This window comes from Sceloporus occidentalis, unplaced genomic scaffold (assembly GCF_023333645.1).
Source record: "Sceloporus occidentalis isolate IW3139 unplaced genomic scaffold, rSceOcc1.0.p SCAF_40, whole genome shotgun sequence".
NCBI lineage: Eukaryota > Metazoa > Chordata > Lepidosauria > Squamata > Phrynosomatidae > Sceloporus > Sceloporus occidentalis.
Window position 1 is genome coordinate 5473723 of NW_028317020.1, and position 15214 is coordinate 5488936.

Consider the following 15214-nt stretch of genomic DNA (forward strand, 5'->3'; position numbering starts at 1 on the left):
TGAAGACACCGGATCTTTGCAGATAGATCTGCAGACATCTGGGGATGTCAAGAGTATGTAGAAGAGATTCTTCTTCTGTTGAAGGATCCGGGTGAAAAACAGGTAGAGAAATGACCTGATTAATGTTCTGAAACGAAGGAATCTTCGGTAAAAAAGCTGGCAGGAACCTTAGGGAAACACTAAGGTGTAAGGCTCAAAGGCACACAGAGCTTGCAACTCACCAATTCTCTTGGCAGAGGTAATCGCCACTACATAGTAACATAGTTCATAAGGTTGAAAAAAGACCAAAGTCCATCAAGTTCAACCTACTAGGAAGGCAGCCTTCCAGGAAAGGTACTTCATGTCATGACAGTAAGGTCCTATTGAGGGACTGGTCTCAGGATCTTAGGTTTTAACCTTTCAGCTCCTTTAAGGAACCTCCTGATAAGGGGTTCTTGAGTCAGAAGTTACCTAAAAAAACAGATATGGCTGAGGTGTGCACTCTGAGTGTAGAGGGAGCAAGGCCTTTATCCAGTCCATCTTGGAGGAACTGTAATATGGAAGAAATGGGGGGATCTGAGAAACCCACTTAGTTCTTCGCACACCATAATGAAAAAGAGCGTCTAATCCGGTTGTAAGCTCTATTAGTAGACTCCGCTCTCGAATGAGACAAAGTCCTCAAGACCCCAGAAGAAAGTCCACTATCCTTCAATAGGGAGCTGTCAATCTCCAGGCTGTCAGATTGAGAATTCTCAGATCTAGACGAGAACCTGTTCCCAGAAACACAGGGTTCTCTGATATTGGAAGCTTCCAGTACAGACCGACTCATCCCCATGAGCTGGGTGAACCATGACCTCTTTGGCCAGAATGGAATTATCACAATAATCGAGGTCTGGTCCTGTCTGATCTTCATCAATACCCTTGGTATCATGGAAATTGGAGGGAAGATGTAAGCCAGCCCGAACCTCCAAGGGATGGACAGAGCATCTTAGAGAACTGGCGGCTCTGACAACCCGATTATGTCTGTCGAGAGACAGAGAGAGAGTCATCCGGGTCGAGTCAATTATGAACCCCAGAAACTTCCTGGAAGTGGATGGAACCAACTCGGACTTTAGGAAGTTTACTATCCACCCTAACTGGTGGAGAAAAGCCTGAGTCTGCTGAAGATGAGAATACAGAATTTCTGTAGAAGCGGCTTTTAGAAGCCAATCGTCTAAATATGGGACGATTTCTAGGCCTTCTAGACTCAAGATTGCTACCACGGCAACTACAACCTTGGTAAAGGTATGAGGAGCAGAGGAGATTCCGAAGGGAAGGGCAGCAAACTGAAGGTGTTTCACTTCACCACAAAGGGATACAGCCACACGCAGATACTTCCTGTGGCCTTGGCAAACAGGAACATGAAGGTAAGCGTCCTTCAAGTCTATAGAGACCATCACGTCTCCCGGCAGTAAGATATTTATTACAGAGCGGATGGACTCCATGCGGAATTTCTTTCTCGCTATGAACTTGTTCAAATAGCGAAGATCTATGATCATCGGCCAGTCTCCTGTGATCTTGGGCACTAGGAACACTGGCGAAAAGACGCCCGATCCACGCTCTTCTGGAGGAACTTCCTCCAACGCCTTCTTCTGTATATAGGCATGGATAGATGCCTCTAGGACTCTGAGCCTCTTGCGCGAGAGAATCCTTGTCAGAACAAAATTCAGAAGAGGTAGGGAAACAAAACTTATTTTGTAGCCTGACCGGACTACATCTAACACCCAGAGGTCTGATATGGACTTCCCGCAAGCCTCCAGAAAAAAAGATAGACGACCTCCCACCAGGGGGTCTATCACTGGAGGAGGGGTTACCTCCGGACTCTCTGGCGCCAGACGTCCTTTCTCTTCTCAAAGGACCCGCGGGAGCGACCTGCTCCTCTCTTCTGAGTCCCCTGACGCCATTGGGATCTAGAAGGTCCCTGGGACCTGGATCCTCTGGACTGTCTGCCCCCCTGCTGGGGGAGGGATTTGCCTTTCTTGTCAGAAAGGCCCTCCATGATCCTGTCCAGCTAACTGCCAAACAGCTTGCCAGGTTCGTAAGGCAACCCACAAAGCAAAAATTTGGAGGCGTTGTCCGCTTTCCAGGGTTTTAACCATAGGGGGTCTCCTTGCAGCAGCAGATAGCACCGAAGATTTGGAGGCTAGCTTCAGATGTTGAGGCGCAGCATCCGAAAGGAATTCCACAGCCAGTTGAGCCATTTTAAACTGCTTCAAGATATCGTCTCTTGGAACACCTGCATCAATATCCGACTGGATTTGAGACATTCTGGTGCGCAGAAAATGAGTAACCTCGCTAGAGGCTATAGCCACAGAAGCTGAGGCAGAAGCAGCCGCATAATTGTGGCGCAAGGAACACTCTGCGCATCCATGGCATCGTGTGAAGAAGATCCTCTTGGACATCTTGGCGATGGCCATATCGACTTTAGGGAGAGGACCCCATGGTCGCTGCTGGTCTACATTAAGGGGAAACATAGATTTGAACCGCTAGGTGATAACCGGACCTTTTTCCGGGAATTTCCATTCAGTTTCCATTAACTTAATGAGAGACTCATCCACTTTGAAGGCCCTTTGCCCTCTAGAGGTGGTTTCTGGAGCTTCCTTAGGGTCAACATCCTGGTCCCCTGACCGGATGGACTTTAGTAACCGTTGGGTTTTCTCAATGGGAAACCAGAACGGTGAAGCAGGTTCTTCTTCTTCAGAAGAGTCAAGCTCATCTAAAGTGAGATAAGCCTCTTCAGACATAGGGACCAACCTAGGAGGGGACTGGGCCCTAGGTCTCTTTATCTGGAGTGTATCCTCAAATCTCTTGAAAGAGGATCCAACAAAATCTTTAACCCAATCATCATATCACGTATATTGGGTTCTGCTTCAGGGGGATCTATGCAACTTGAGCAGCGACTATAAGGGTAAGCATGCTCTAGAGGTGTATCACACCCGCGGCAGGTAAAATGCCTGCGCTTGGCAGTGGACTTGCGCCCCTCGGGAGCAGGATCCTCTGGAGTATGGGATGACATCTGCAAAAGAGATGACCAAAATAATATAAAGAGTTTTATTAAACATAAAAATCTTCTTAGTTATACCTACCCTGAGATTGAAAATGCAAGGGAAGGATAACACACAAAGCCAAAGATAGACAGAAGACTCTGGGAAGGTAACCAATAGCTGTACCAAGAGACAGCCTAAAGGACACTAACAGGTTAATATACACTGGCAGAGAGCCAAAACGGGAAGCCACACCCCCCAGAAGTGACATCAGACACCACAAAAGAAAATCAGGAATCCAAGTAAGAACAAACTTTCTATGGGATTATTACTGCTGCTGAGGGAAAATTAATGGATTCTTCCCCCTCAGCAGCTAAAACGAGTACAGGGAGGCATAGAGAAACTCCAGAACATCACAGCCTAGATCAGCAGACATGAAGAAAAGCAGCTGGGAGGAGACATCCAAACCAGTCAGGTATAGATCCAGCACAAACACAGATAATGCTGGGTGAAATGAGGCCGTCCTGCAGCACAGCAGGGCAGCAGATAAAAATAGGATACACAATCCAACAGGAGGGCCCCTGAAAAAAAGTAAAATAAAGGTTAGCAAGCTAACACAAGGTCTCACACAGAGACCACCACCTGTCCCAATATGTCCAAAGGACAGAAAAAAGTACACTGTGGTTAGGGGTGGAGTTCCCTTTATAGGTGGGGTAAAGGGGGTTAATTGCTTATTTAATTGTGTAAATCATTAATTTTCCACCTGTCCTAATTGTTCACAGGGGCAGAACTACCGGGGTCGCAGGGGTCGTGACTGCGACCGGGCCCTGGAGTTCTGCCAGTCAGGGGGGTTGCTGAAAACCGCTCGGCAACTCTTGGGCCCCCCTGACTGACAGAAATCCAGGAAGCCTCTGCTCCCCGCCGCTGCCGCTGCCACTGCTGCCGACGTTGCCGCCGCCTGCTTCAGCGCTGCCCAGAGTACAGTGTTGGGAGCGTGAGGCGTTTGTCTCGGGTGCACCCGAGACAAACGCCTCACTCTCCCAACACAGGAGTTGATGGTAAGTGACCTACAAAGGGGGGGGGTAGGGAGGGAGTGGGTAAATCGTGAGAAGGGGGGGTAGGGAGAGAGAGGGTAGATCGTGAGAAGGGGGGGTAGGGAGGGAGAGGGTAGATCGTGAGAAGGGGGGTAGGGAGGGAGAGGGTAGATCGTGAGAAGGGGGTAGGGAGTGAGAGGGTAGATTGTGAGAAGGGGGTTTGGAGGGAGAGGGTAGATCGTGAGAGGGGGGTTAGGGAGGGAGATCGTGAGAAGGGGGTAGGGAGGGAGAGGGGAGATGGGGGGGTAGGGAGGGAGAGGGGAAACTGTGAGAAGGGGGTAGGGAGGGAGAGGGTAGATCGTGAGAAGGGGGGTTAGGGAGGGAGAGGGGAGATTGTGAGAAGGGGGGGAGGGAGAGGATAGATCGTGAGAAGGGGGGTTAGGGAGGGAGAGGGGAGATCGTGAGAAGGGGGGTAGGGAGGGAGAGGGTAGATAGTGAGAAAGGGGGTGGGGGGGCCCTTAACAGATTCTCGCACCGGGGCCCTGAGGTTTCTAGTTACGCCCCTGCCCTCTTGTGCTGCCAGTTAGGACGTAAGGGAAACTGGAATGAAGGTTAGGGTAAAATGGAAAGAAACATTGTACTGAGGCCACAAGATCTCAGATTTGTTCTGAAGATACTTCTTGGCAAAACACTGTAGGTTATTCAATCACTTTTCAAGCAATGCAACATTTCAGAAGCTGAAATGATCCTGTTCACCCTAAATATATGGATGACAAGGTTAATTTCAGGCAAAGTACAAAATGTTAGCTACATCCTGAACTAGTTAAACCTTTATTAAGTGTACAGAAAAAAATATATAATTACCCAAAATGTACATTTCATGCTGGTTCTGTGTCACAGCGTCTTCTCTCTCCGGGCAGGGGAGCATCATGTGGCCATACCCACCGCTCAGCCATATTCCCCCAACTTTCCCATGCACTTTCTTAACACTATACAAAGTATATACAGCAGTAGAGCACAAGCTCCCAATAGTCTATGCTGGAAAATTTCCAGGTATGGCTATGTGCACCGACTTCTGTAACATGAGTAGTATGATCATTTGCTGGCATATGCTAATTGCATCCATGTTGAAAAAAAACAACAAAAATATAAGTTCTCAAATACATGTATGAAGTTTGAGCTACACTATAGAATATGCATAGTTAGTACTTTAAGTAATAACCTATGCTTTCATGTTGTGCAGAGATACTTTGCAGAAGGACATGAAATTGATGGTTTAATATTAGCTAACATAGTTTACTGTGTGTCTAGAAATAAACTGGGAATGCTACCTAGTGGTCTCTGAGATAAATTCACACTTTTATGGTGGATCTGTTTAATATGATGAGTTTAAACTGGATCAAAGTCCTTTTGAGTTACTGTACATGCCTTTGAAATATCAAGCAGCAATAACAAGAAAAAGAAAAAAGCAGACACAGCTGCAACTTGAAGAGATATCATGTGGATCACTGTTTTATCAAGATGACATTTTTACTTTCAAAAGGCAAACACAGAACTAATTTTATCCTGGCTGAATGTGTGGCTTTAAGGATTACTGTACTATATTAATTCTATTTTTAATGGTAGTAAAACAGAATAACAGTACAGTTAGACAGGCTGTCTTGTACCAAAAATAAAAAAATATTTTTTTTAGAAAACTGAAAAAATAAAATAAGGAACTCAACTTTAAAAAAAATATATAACATAGTGTTTACATCCAAGTTTAGGCTTTGCTGATATAGTTAGATACCGCCAACACTCACTTCAAATAAATGGAGGATTTAAGTAAGTATTTATATTCTGTACTTAAGAAATATAAATTTTTTTAACTGAACTTCAGTATACAGCATAGCAGGAAAAGGACAATAAGCTGCCTTAAGTTTTTTGCACGGAACAAAATAAAATCATAACATCCTTCATTCCAATGGTGCCAGGTATTCTTTCGTTAAGCTTTATAGGAATTGTATGTTACTTGGGTAGACTTCAAATCAGAAGATGCTGAGCAAGGTGGCTGATGGTGAGTATCTTAATAAAAAAGTCTGAAAACATTCATGTGTAGGTGGAGGCACCATACTCACTATTACAAAGATATACCATAACAAATTTCCACGACTGCTTCCACCTCATAACTACGCAATTTAAGACCACAAAATATTTTGAATTAAGACAATATCTTAAAGGCTATATCTACTCTGCTGAATGTAACAATTTTAATGCACACTGGAGTCCATTTTTCATGGAGGCCAGTGTATTCAACTGCATGCAAAGGGGTTAATATTTTAAGTTGTTACTAACGTTATACAAAAGCCCATTATTTTCTTTTCCATGAATATGAAGCACAGGTGATCTGAATAAAATATTATGGCAAAAATTAAAGTACCAATGAAATTTAATTTCACAAAAAGCTGGTTTTATGCTCAGTGTGCATGGATAGAATGTGTAATGTTAGTGCGTATTGCTGAGGCAATAAAGTCAGCTGTGAAAACTGTGTGAAGATAATAGCAAAAACTGTATTGTCTAATAAAAAAGGAAAACTTAGTAATGCCTGCTGAGTATTTGTTTTAAAATAATTTATAGCCTGCTTCTTTTACCAGTGTTTGTGCATGGTTAGATTAATGGCAACCATATCTATATGAATTGTATTTCATATTGGAATGACTCCATTAAAATCTGAGGCAAGTGTTAGATGCAAATATCTAAAACGATGTCAGGTAATAACAAGGTATATAATTTTGCTGGCTTTAAGAAGTAAAATAATCTATCCAAACTTTCCAGCTAAAGCCTTTAATTGGGCAAACACAGCCTAGTTTGCATTATTATTTCTCCAGATTCATGTCCTTTTTTTTTTTCCTTTTGTGCGAAGCTGAAATGTCCTAGTATATTCAGTAGGGATAGTAAAACCAGATCATTTAGAATTGGCAACAAAAAAAAGGATAAAAAGGAGCTAAGAGGAAGCTACTTCTGGGGGAGTGGGTTCATGTAGGGGTAGAGCTACAGTAGCTGCACACAGGGGCCAAAGAGCCTTTAGAGGTAGGAACTGAGCAGGGTAGAAGATGTGCACGGAAAAGGTATGACCACACACCATGGGTGTACAGAAGCGGGTCCAGAAGAGGAACTGCCCCCACCACACTCACTGGACTTACTGGAGCAGCAGCACAGGAGGAAGAAACAGTAGACTGATTAGAGCAGGTTAACTAGACACAGAGGCAGAAAAAAGCACCTGGTAGTTGGCAAAGAAGCTTTTATTAAATGTTGTACACCCTTGTGCTATCAGTGTGGTTTGGTTTGCCCTCTTCCAATCCCTCTAGCTGGTCTCCTCTCCTTCACACTGGTAGCTGCTTCTTCATAGACACAGAGTCCCTGCCTGGGCAGAGACACAGTTTGCAGGCTGCAGACACATACACTGCACAACACAGCATTTTTCTTAACTGCTACTCCCTTGCTACAACAAGTCTTCAGTACAAACAATCATTTTCGTCGACTGCATCTACAATTATATTCAGAAGCCATATTGCTGGCTGAACTTCATGGGAATTGTGGTTATAGACCGGGGCTGTGGTGGCCTACACAACACACTAATTGCAGCTCCCATGATATGCAGTCAGCCATTACTGCCTGAACACCATTTCATTTATGTATATAGCACCAGCAGATTCTGTAGCACTGATACAACAGAGTTGGTAAAATAAACAGAAATAACAAAATGGTACAAAATGAGAATATGGTCTTGCTCTTGGGAGCTTACTATCTAGACTGGGGTAGTTCTAGCTAATCATTACCACTCTTGACTATTGTGAACTAAAGTTCTCATGTTGTGCAGATTCATGCTGGTCTGTTACTACCATGGCCATATAATTTTTCCTAATAATGGGTAACTAACATTTGTCTCCCACCAGGAAACCCCTCTTCTGAGCCAACAAAGGTAGGTTTTAGGGTAGGAGAGGGGAAAGGTGGGGAAGATATTTTTTTGCCCCATGGAAGAAATCCTCTGGAGGTCAATGTCCCATGCCGCTCCTTTGTCCAAGGAAATATGAAAATGACCTGGGGAAGCAATGCTACACTTAGGAAACACCTCCTCTATTCTGGGCACCACATCTCGGTATTCTGCCTCTTACAACAAGAGGAATACTATTCATAATATCTCCTAATTTTATGTTTAATTTTAGTTACAGGTTATCAGAACAAACACATTTAAGTGCTAATAAAAGCACTTGATATAAGTTTGGAACTCTATAAATTATATTTCTCATGTTGGATTAAGCTAGTCAAGGGTTAAATTCAGCAGAACACTCACTCACTGTTGACAAAAATATCATTCTGTAACAATGGGGAATATAACTTCATAGGGAGAAATCATATAAAATCCTAAAGGAAGGCAGACTGTTCTCCTACTCGTATACACATTAGGTAGGTTTCTAATACTTATATATTGTCTGGTCTTACTTAAATGAGGCCTCACTTCACAAAGCAGGATAAAAAAACATGCCACTCCGATACCAGTAAGTCTGAACAAAGGTGATACATCTGTATCAGTAATTTAATTAAATTTAACACACTAAAACAGTGTAATATGTTTTATATATACATAAACTTACTATGGTCCGTAGGAACCTGCACTGCAGAGACACTTCCCAGTCTCAAAATGGCATTCACCATTATAGCAGTCGGTGCAAACAAAAGCACAGTTCTCTCCATATGTACCATTGCGACACTTTGTCTCACACCTAGAAAAAAGATAATACTTTTTAAATACTACATTTTAAAATATATTTGGATTTTCAGAAAACATAAATATTTGATATTTTTATTTATTACATAATTGGTCAAATAAAAAATTCAAGTGTCTCAACAATTTTTTTCCAATTTTGCAACTTTATAGGAATTGTACTTTAAAATTTGCAGAAATGTTTTAGTTTGTTCACTGCAAAGGTTGTATTAACCAAATCTAGAAAACATGATTTTGGTGTTATCTTAATTAATATCTACTTCTTTAAGGTAGAAATGCAACTTGAAAATTTGTAAATTTAATAATATGAAGGAAACAATATTACTGAGATATTTCAATCAGAAAAAACTAGAATGCCATATGATAGAATACAGATAATGTAGTAATAACAAGTCTTTGAATAAAAATTATGTATATTTTTGGGTTTTAAGTAGTGACAGAGAGACAATGGTAACAAAAGTAAGTTAATAGTACAAAACATAATTTCCCAAATAGTGGAATAAATGAAGCACTCTTTCTTGCAGTAAGAACCAGATTGCTCATATCCAGATGATACATCAAAGATGCCAATCTAATGATGTACTATTAATACAAGGATATAGACAGAATACATTATAAGGTCAGAATTTAATTCACAGAACTTTAGCCCAATGGACATCATCTCCTCGAAGAGTGCTTTTAATGAAAACAAACAAACAAACAAAAATAACAGCTGGGTTGTATATTAATTCTATTGTGTGACTTGAATTAGATATAAAACAATAAACTGCCTTTATTAGAACAGAACCAAAGAAATGGACTTGAAAGCAGGTAAGGACCCTATACCCTATCTAGTCTGCCCATTTGTACAGTAAGACATCAATCAGTTGTGCCTGAAAGCTCTTCCATATACCCATAATCCTCTTAGTGAAGTCATAATAGTTCTAGACTATTAAATCCCCTCATATTATTTCTCGTTAAAGAGCTCCCAGTTATGGTGATATCTACCATGTTTTATCTCTTTCTGTTATAAACGCCTCTCACAACCTAGTAGCAGAAGACTCCAAATGACTCAAAACCCCTCACCAGCTGCCCAGGTCTCCAGAAGTGAGATTTGTGTATCCAAACAAGATAATGTCAACCTGAATAATGTGTAATATGTATAACATAATTACCGATCGCCTATCCAGCCAGCGTTGCAATGAGAGCACTTCCCATTAATGTGGTTGCAGGTGTGTCCATCTTTGCATGGTGGACACACTTTCTCACAAGCTTCTCCATAAAAACCATGTGAGCATACTTGGTCACACTTAGTTCCATTCCATCCAGGTTCACAAGCAATACATCGTCCTTCTGCAATAGTGCAAGGCTGTTGTTCCTTACACTGGCCACATCTACAAAAAAAAGAAAACCACATATGCATATTTAAAAAATGATGGCCACTGGTTAAGCATTTTCGGACGTTAAATCGTTGGTTAGGTTTTGACCTCTTTATTTCTGAATGACAGAATCACACACGCTCAATTCACACACAAACTTGCATTTCCATATCCGTGACAAAGGAATGAATGTTAAAACAAGTATTGGGGGATATTTGGGGTAGTAGAAGTATTATTAAACACTCATCTACAGACACCAGACAAGCCAGAAGGCTTGCTTTTCCCTCAGAAATCTCATGGTGCTTTCACAACCACAAGGGATTCTGGGTAGGCACATGCAAATAAGGTTAACAATTATCACCTTTGCCTCTATATCCACTTTATACATGGATCCCTTGAGAGTAATTGCCCGCTGTACAAGACAGCCTTTAGACAAAACTCAGGAAGAGGTACAATAGCCAGATCACCACTCATGGACAGCTGTTTCGTCCTACATGGGACTCGTCAGCATGAGGTTGTGATACTGGCTTAATATTTGGGAAATATACATATAAATGGGGTGGTATGTAGCTAAACCCACATACTTATGGCAGCATTAAGAGTAAGTATGTGGAATGTATATGCCGCACAACAGTTTATTTCATGCTGCATTTTAATGTATTTTGAAAATTACAATACATCAAAACAGGTTACGGAAATTATTTTATTCCATTTAGGGTATTCTGTTTTGATGTATATGTATAGCACTGAAGAAATAATAGAGAGAAACATTTAAATAATTACAGGGATTTTACAAAGTACAAGAGGAATGTTTTTTCAGAGGAGGAGAAACGATGGCACAAGAGGTCATAAACTAGAGAGTAAGATGTAAGAGGCCTAGATGCAAGTTTCACTTACATTTTAACTTACTAAGATTGACTTTATTGAGAGGGCAGCAGATAAAAGGAACAACCTCCCAGCAGAAGTGGTATATGGTAATACAGTGAGGGGATCTAAACATGCACGCGATAGGCACACAGATATCCTGAATCTAAGAAAAGACCAAAGACTTTACATCAGAAAAAATGGGTAGACTAGATAAACCAAATGGTTTCATTGCATTTTTTAAATTATACTCTGCATATATTTTCTATGTTGTTTCAGTTTTATTTGCTTAGCTATGTCTTAAGTCTTCTAAAAGCTTATGTTTGCTATCACCTCAGTTACCAATGAAAGCAGGAGCAGAACTAGGGCTCTTGGCACCTGGGGCACTGTTGAAGGTCCCCACCTGCACTGAAAGCAGAAGGGGGCACAGGGGCATTGCCACCTTGAGGCTCAAGACCATTCCTCACCTTACAGTGCCTGAGCGAGCTGTCCCTCTTGCCCCATGTAAGGTATGTCTGAGCATTAAAGGTCTCATTTTTACACCTCCTTTGTAAATTATTACAAAAGTATCTTGACTGCTGTTTATTCCCCTAGATAGTCACAGATTATTATTGAAATCACTTTAAAAGGTCAGTATGAGAATCCCATTAAATTTAAATATAAAAAAAACATATACAGAATGCTAACACTCTCAAACTCGCATTTTACCAAAAATGAAAGTTGTTACGATATATAAGTAAGACACGCATAAATGCCTAAATTTGAAGTCTCCTTACCGTCTTCTACAACCCTGTCCATAGAGTCCTGCAGGACAGGGCTCTCTACAATATTTGCCCCTGTAACCTGGCTCACATGTACAAGTTCCATCAGCTTGGTTGCACTTTCCTTTGAAACACTGGCAAACTCTATCGCAGCGAGGTCCCCATAACCTCTCTCGACAAAGACAACGGCCAGTCATTTGTTCACAGGGTGAATTGTTGCATGAACACTGGTTGTTACAGCTTCGGGCCCACCATCCAGGCTGACAAATACACCGGCCAGTGGCCTGGTCGCACTGTGAGTTGGTGCTGCAGTAACAGGCATTTGAACATTGAGGACCCCACCAGCTGGGTTCACAGGTACATTTTCCAGTGTCCTGGTCACATTTGCCATGTTTGCAGAGACATGCATTTTCACAGTTGGGTCCCCAGCGGTTTGCATTGCAAGTGCATTGGCCAACAACATCATCACAATGGCCATTAGGATGACAGGCACATTTTTCTTTGCAGTCTGGACCCCAAAACTGTTTAGGGCATTCTAAAGAAACAAAACAGATGCAAATCATTAAACATGATATGACCTAGGTTACTGTTGCATGTTTAGCAAAGTGGAGTTTGCCTCCAAAGGCCCATATACTGTATTATCAATAATCACATAACTAATATCCAAAAGTGCAATCATGTTGTCTTAAGAAGAAAACTAAATATACCTATGTAATATTTGCAGCGCTTGCATTTATGTTATCTTTTGCCATATAAGTACTGTTATCACTGCCTACATTGCACATTATATGCAAGTACAGAACAGGATTTCATTGTGAACAGCATTAAGATGTTTATTTTTTAACAGTCGAAAAAAAAATATTTTTGCAGTTTTTTTAAAGATGTGCCACTACTCATGGTGCTAAGAAAAGTCTTGGTACACAGTTATGATGATAATGCGGCAAGAGGGAAATTAAGATATAATATGGCATGGTTCAGTAAGACTCTACCAGGCATGACGGACAGAAACTTCCCTACACTCAGCAGGAACATAATTGTGGAACATAATATGCTTCCTACTAATTACTGATGTATATAACAAAGAAACAAAAAGCAAAAATGCAAACCTTTTTTTATTATGACAAGCTTATTTATTAAACAGGATCTGCAGGCATCAACAACAATATATATTTTGTGTTGCAGAACATTTTAACTACTCAATAAAGGTTTATCTTAACAAAGTGTACTTTTTATGCTTTCTTTATTTTATTTTTCCAAGAATTAAGATATGTATAAGAGAATGCAGAGAAAGCGATTAGAACATTTCTAAAGTAATTATATATAAATATATATATATATATAACACATCCCTCAGGCTGCATAAAATATGTTTATATTACGTTCGAATCGTTCTCATCGCTTTCTCTGCATTGTGAATATAAACAAGCTTTTAAAATAAAACACACATTTTAAATACAATAATATTTTCATTAAATAATATGAATTTTGCTATTTGCATAATCTATACCAAGTCATTCCTGTACCATAATAAATTACCTTACATACTACCTAACTGCTCATTAGAGTGCCCTACAGAATGTGTAATACTCATAAGAATATTAAGACCATTCTCTTTGCTCACACCAGTTCCGTTTGTGGACTTCAAAGACATAGTACAGTTGCTCTTCGTCACCTAGGAACTTCCCAGAACTGCCCCCAAGCTATCCCTTTCCTGCTCCTTATGAGAGACTAGAAGTACCGTATTTCCCCATGTATAAGACGCACCATTTGGGGTCTAAAAACTGGGTGCGTCTTATACAGTGGTTGTAGGTTGTAGATTGCAGTTACTGCTTCCCAGTACCTCCCTGCAGTCACACTGTCGATTGGCCCGTCCCTTTTCTTTTCACACTGCTCTGACAGGAAATCATCTAACAGTAAGTATAAAATGAATATTTGGGCTGCTGAAAGTTAGGGGAGGTGGGGGTTAATTTAGGGGCAGTGATGGTTAATGGGGTGTTTAGGGTTAATTTAGGGGCAGCTATGGTTAATGGGGCGTTTAGGGTTAATTTACAGCAGTTATGGTTAATGGGGACTTTAGGGTTAATTTAGGGGCAGTTATGGTTAATGGGGCGTTTAGGGTTAATTTACAGCAGTTATGGTTAATGGGGACTTTAGGGTTAATTTAGGGGCAGTTATGGTTGATGGGGTCTTTAGGTTTAATTTAGGGGCAGTTAATGGATGGTGATGATGATGAGTATACATTTTATGATAATACATTGGTTTTTCTAATTTCGGGCACCAAAACTAAGGTGCGTCTTATACATGGGGAAATACGGTATATCTGTCCAAGTACAAGCAGCAGGAATAGCCACACATAGGGGCAGGCTAGCCCCCAAGAGACTTGAACATGATAGGCACTGGTTGGGCCAAGCAAGATTCACTTGCTCAAACTTTAAACACATTGCTTTCTGGAAAAATCCAGAAATCCATATACCCCAGGTGTGTACATTTAAAAATTGATGAGGAAAATGGATAGGTGTATGTTATGCTATCACTCGTTCCATGCCTTAGTATTCAAAACAACATTGAGCTATCTCTCAGACGCAAACATTTCAGCTTGTGAAACAGACATATAATTGAAATGGGTCAGCATATGGGCACAATTTGCCCTATATTTTGCTTAGTTACATCGATGATATTTCATGATGGTGCAAAGTTGCACTTTGAAGTGAGTGAGTTAAAAATGTTGACAACTTGCTACATCTGACCTGAAAGCTCATGGTTGGAAAAAACCTCTATAATCTGGAGTGTATTTACGTGAATAGATCATATTGGTTAAATTAGATGGACTTCACAGATGTGGAGAGGGATAGCTGGCCGGTAAAGCAAGTCTATGTAGAGCATACTTCTAATATTTAGCCTATCAAGATGCAAGGTAGGCACTTTGGCAAACTACTGTAAAGTCAATATTATTCTTGTGTTGTGGTACACAAAAAATCATTGTTTCAATTCTATTTTACTTAAAATTTCAATAACAACAAATATCCAACAATTATTATTTAAATGTGGTAAATGTGTTGTCCCTTCATAATGAAGAGTGAAGCAAAGGGGTTGAAACCATAACCCTCCTGCGCACCCCTTTAGTCCACAGTGTTCTCTACCACATTTGCCAAACTCACCAAAAATATTTAGGGTTTATGTATTATTTATTGATTTCTATAGCATGATCATATCACGCAGTGCTCCGCAATGACGAGAAGGCAATGGAGATAATGGAATGTCCCTGTTGCTTAGATATTCCATTGGTTGGTACATGTGTACAGCCGGGTATCTTTTTAAATAGATTAGGTTTTGAATTATGACAATCATAGTAACATTAAGTTATAAAGAAGTTTGGACACAGCCACATTAGAAAACACAACAAATAAGAGTTTTGTTTAAAATGTAGCAT

The 15214-nt window shown here is 40.7% G+C and overlaps 1 protein-coding gene across 1 annotated transcript in view; it reads right to left on the reverse strand.

Moving 5' to 3' along the window:
* The window catches only part of SCARF2 (scavenger receptor class F member 2), a 56641-nt gene that overhangs the window by 28435 nt on the left and 12992 nt on the right, over positions 1-15214 (reverse strand). The window contains exons 4-6 of the mRNA XM_089489465.1: positions 11800-12319; positions 9956-10174; positions 8671-8799 (exon numbers count right to left, since the gene is read on the reverse strand). Of these exons, the coding sequence (XP_089345591.1) occupies positions 8671-8799; positions 9956-10174; positions 11800-12319 (868 nt within the window). The remainder of the gene's footprint in view (positions 1-8670; positions 8800-9955; positions 10175-11799; positions 12320-15214) is intronic.